The sequence below is a fragment of the Artemia franciscana genome, unplaced genomic scaffold (genome assembly GCF_032884065.1).
Source record: "Artemia franciscana unplaced genomic scaffold, ASM3288406v1 Scaffold_1563, whole genome shotgun sequence".
In the NCBI taxonomy this organism is placed as follows: domain Eukaryota; kingdom Metazoa; phylum Arthropoda; class Branchiopoda; order Anostraca; family Artemiidae; genus Artemia; species Artemia franciscana.
This window is the reverse complement of record NW_027062865.1, coordinates 1-4632: the sequence shown is the minus strand read 5'-3', so window position 1 is coordinate 4632 and position 4632 is coordinate 1. Positions and strand designations below refer to the sequence as shown.

Here is a 4632-nt window from a genome sequence, read left to right as displayed (position 1 = left end):
ACTTTTTACCATTGATTTCCAAAATAGTTTTAAGGAAGCCAATCAATGCCATGGTTTAAAGCTCGTAATTTGAGGAATTAAAGTCACCGTCTTTAAAGCAAAATGAAAATAGATTTTACCAGCAATATTTTCCATTATTTTCTTTTTATAAGCCTCTAAAGAAAAAAAGTTAATCTGGCCTACTCATTAAAATGTCCCAATGAAGCCATAGTAATTTATTCATCATAGAATCTGCTCGGGTCTGTTATTATTGTTAATATGCATTTTACTGCTATAGGAACATAGTATTGGCTTTCAAATAGATTTTTTTTTTGTCATTTTACATCAGTACCAACCAGATTCACAAAAATGAACTGGTCTGACGATAATGATATCCAAACTCCCATCTATCACCACGCTCGAATCACATTGACATCATTGGTCTGGTGCGTCCCCCCGAAAGATTTTTATCTATATCCACCCCTGGCCCAAGCTTAAAGCTCTTGAGCACAGGAGAGGAACCATTTTGCAAAAAAATAGAATAATAAACCTGTCACGGAAATCATTTTCCCCAAAAGACACTTCCCATCCAGACACCACTAGCCACGTACTCTTTCAGAACCCGTTCTTATTTTGTCCCCCTTCCGTTGCTTAACCTCGAGGCAGGAAAAACCTTTGTCCCCTTCATTAGTGATTAAACAAACCTCTAAATTTCCTTTTTTTTGGCACTGGTTATAACCAAGTTGTATGCTCGTTTGATTTTTTGTTCCCTCCTCCTTGTTTATACGTCCTCTTTTAAACATTTTAACGCTAATTTTATCGCACTCTTTTTTAGTTTTATTTTGGCTTTTACATTTTTAATTTTCTGACATTTTGCCGCTTAATGTTTTATTTTTTTTTAACTAATGAATCGTTTTGCCTTTCTGATTTTGTTGTTTTTCGCATTGTTTTGCCATTTCTTAGTTGTTGCGCTATTTTTTTTTTTTTTTTATTGAATGTCAATGTAGCAGCTCTTTGCTAGTTCTGAATATCAGAAGAAGAAAAAAGCTAAAATGGCATCATTAGCCAGCTCGCAAACAACACTCGTTAGCCAACGTGTATTTGGCTCTCCCCTTTAAAAATGGCTTGACAGTTTGAGCATAATTTATACACATATGTAACTTAAATTAAATAAAAAATGGCAAATACTAGCTGTATGGTCGGCCAGACAACCACCAGATTCAGCATTATTTAACCTGTAAACAGTTGAGTACTAACTGTACAGACCCCTCAAAATAGCTAACAACAAATAAACTATTTGTAAACCTTAATATGAATAATTTCCTTTATTTTTGTATAATCAATTTAGTTTTGTAATTAATATAACAGCACCAATAGCATAACATCTTATTCAGTGATATAATCATTTCAAGTTGTTTTAACACCATGGCAATGTAAATTTCATGACGTCATCTTGGAATAAACATCATCAAAGTAAAAATACCATGACGCCAGTTTTACTTTATATGGCCGGTCTCCCAGTGGTTGCAATCAGTCAAGATAAAAATGACCCTAAAAAACGTTATGAAAATTGTTATTCCTGTCTCATTTGCTGGAATAGCTGTATTTTATGCAGCAAATAAGTACAAACAATTTTGCAGGAAGGAGAAGCCATCGAAACAAACCAAGACACATTCAAATACAAAAAAACTGTTTGGTTTATTTCAAAACTGGTGGGGATTAGCAAAAAAGGAGAAGGTGTGCCAAAAGAAGCCTGAAAAAAAAGTAGCAAGTCTAGACTTTCCTTTAGAAGAGGAGAAAATTAAGCCTGAAAAACAGCACGTGCCAAGTTTAGGCACGTGCCAAGTCCCAGCAACTGTCAAAAAAGAAACCAAAATGTTCGACTTTCCTTTAGAAGAGGAGAAAATTAAGCCTGAAAAACAGCACGCACCAAGTTTAGGCACGTGCCAAGTCCCAGCAACTGTCAAAATGGAAACCAAAATGTTCGATTTTCCTTTAGAAGAGGAGAAAATTCTTGACTTTTGGAATAAAATTAAGGCGTTTCAAACCAGCCTCAACCAGTCCAAAGAAAAACCAAGCTTTATTTTTTGGGATGGTCCTCCATTTGCGAATGGGGTACCTCACTATGGGCACATATTAGCTGGGACGATTAAGGATGTAGTTACACGCTATGCACACCAAAATGGATATCATGTTGAACGACGGTTTGGTTGGGATTGTCATGGTGTTCCTGTTGAATATGAAATCGATACAATTTTAAAAATTAAAAGTCCTCAACAAGTAAAAAATTTTGGCATTAAAAACTACAACGATTTGTGCAGGGAGAGTGTCATGCGATACTTACATGACTGGGAACGAATTGTAACTCGACTTGGAAGATGGATTGACTTCAAGAACGGATACAAAACCCTCGATGCTAATTTTATGGAATCGGTCTGGTGGGTATTCAAGCAGCTCTTCCAGAAGGGACTGGTCTATAAAAGCTGTAAAGTTATGCCATTTTCAACCTCCTGCTCTACAACTTTGTCAAATTTCGAAGCAGAGCAAAACTACCGAGAGATCACTGACCCTGCTGTTATTGTGACGTTTCCTCTGGAAGAAGACCCGACTACTAGTCTGTTGGCCTGGACAACAACCCCATGGACCTTGCCGTGCAATATGGCTCTTTGTGTCAATGCCAATTCAACTTATGTTAAAGTGCTGGATTTAAAAACTGGTGCTTTTCATATTTTGATGAGGCCCCTGTTGTCTTCACTCTATAATCAGAGATATGTACATCCTCAAAGATGTTTTTGACGGAAAAAGCTTAAGAGGAAAAAAATACACGCCTTGCTTTGATTATTTTATTGAACACAAAGCAAAAGGTGCTTTTCAGGTTCTAACTGATGACTACGTCTCTGAGACGTCTGGCACTGGTATTGTCCACCAAGCACCATATTTTGGTGAGGACGATTACCGGGTGTGTCTTGCAGCTGGTATTATTGAAAGGGATCAGGAAATTATTTGCCCAGTTGATGATACTGGGCATTTCAAAAAACCTGTTGAGGATTTTCTTTCCCAACATGTTAAGGGCACAGAAAAACACATAATCAGAGCTTTAGAAGAAAGAGGACGACTTATCCAAAATTCACAGTGGAAACATTGCGTTCCGTTTTGTGAAAGATCCAACACGCCCCTTATCTATAAAGCAGTCCCTTCTTGGTTCGTCCGAGTAGAGTGTCTAAAAGAGACTCTAATATCAAACAATTCAGGAACCAATTGGGTTCCTGAAACTGAAAAAAAAAAAATTACAAACTGGTTACGTGATGCTAGAGACTGGGCCATCAGCAGAAACCGTTACTGGGGCAATCCTATACCGCTTTGGGTTTCCGAAGACGGTAAAGAAATTGTCTGCGTTGGATCAAGAGCTGAACTCCAAGAATTGGCTGGTTTGACTTCTCCCATAGAAGATATCCACAGGGAAAACATTGATCATGTCGAAATTCCGTCAAAACGACCTGGCATGCCTCCATTGAAGCGCATCTCTGAAGTCTTTGATTGTTGGTTTGAGTCGGGATCCATGCCTTATGCCCAAGCTCATTACCCCTTTCAGGGAAAAGACAAATTTGACAGCTGCTTTCCTGCTGATTTTATTGGCGAAGGAACTGATCAAACACGAGGTTGGTATTATCATTTGCTTGTTTTATCGACAGCATTGTTCAAGAGACCCCCCTACAAAAATGTAATAGTAAATGGGTTTGTACTTGACTCAGATGGGAAAAAAATGTCTAAAAGAAAGAAAAACTACCCAGATCCTATGGAAGTGATAGAAAAATATGGCGCGGATGCCCTTCGCTTATATTTGATTGACAGTCCTGTCGTTAAAGGAGAAAACCTCAAATTCAATGAACAAGGTGTAAAAGATTATTTGAAAAATCTTTTACTTCCTTGGCTCAATTCGTACAAATTTTTTGTACAAAACTCAAACCGTTTTGAGAAAAAACACCAAAAGTTCATCTATGATGATCAAGGATCCATCCATATAGAAAATTATATGGATAAATGGATCCTGTCACTTACTGACAGTGTCCTTATATTTGTAAAACAGGAAATGGCCGCCTATCGACCATTCACTGTTATTCGAAAAATTATGGAATTATTAGATGTACTGAACAATCAGTACATCAAACTTAATAGACCTAGGATGAAGGGAGAAAATGGAAGTGAAGACTGTTTCAAGTCTTTACATGTTCTGTTTTCGGTCCTCTATACCATGATTCGAGTCATGGCGCCATTCACGCCATTTTTTACAGAATGGCTCTACCAAAGACTGAAACCCTTTATAAAAGGGTATCCAGGGGATAAACAGACAGCTTCAGTACACTTTCTGATGATACCTGAGCCAAGGAGCTTAGAGATGGACAAAAATATAGAAGAATCTGTCTCTTGGCTTCAAATTGTTCTGGAGCTTGGACGTGTTATTCGTGCGCGTACAATTCTTCCGATGAAAACTCCACTTCGTGAGGTTGTTGTGATTCACACAGAGAAATCTGTTTTGAAAAAAATAAAAAAGCTGGAGAAGTATGTCCTTGATGGATTAAACGTCAAGTCTCTTACTCTAACCACCAGTTGGTCACAGTATGGTGTATCATTAAGGGCCAAGCCAAATCACAA

At 37.7% G+C, this 4632-nt stretch overlaps 1 protein-coding gene across 1 annotated transcript; it reads left to right on the top strand.

The window, feature by feature from the left end:
- Window positions 1-1524: 1524 nt before the first annotated feature.
- On the top strand, window positions 1525-4624 carry LOC136042596 (isoleucine--tRNA ligase, cytoplasmic-like; the record flags this gene model as incomplete). The annotated part of the gene is given in 2 exon segments (XM_065727569.1): window positions 1525-2744; window positions 2746-4624. Coding segments are annotated over 2 exon segments (3099 nt in total), but the record flags the coding sequence as incomplete, so codon positions are not given.
- Window positions 4625-4632: the final 8 nt, after the last annotated feature.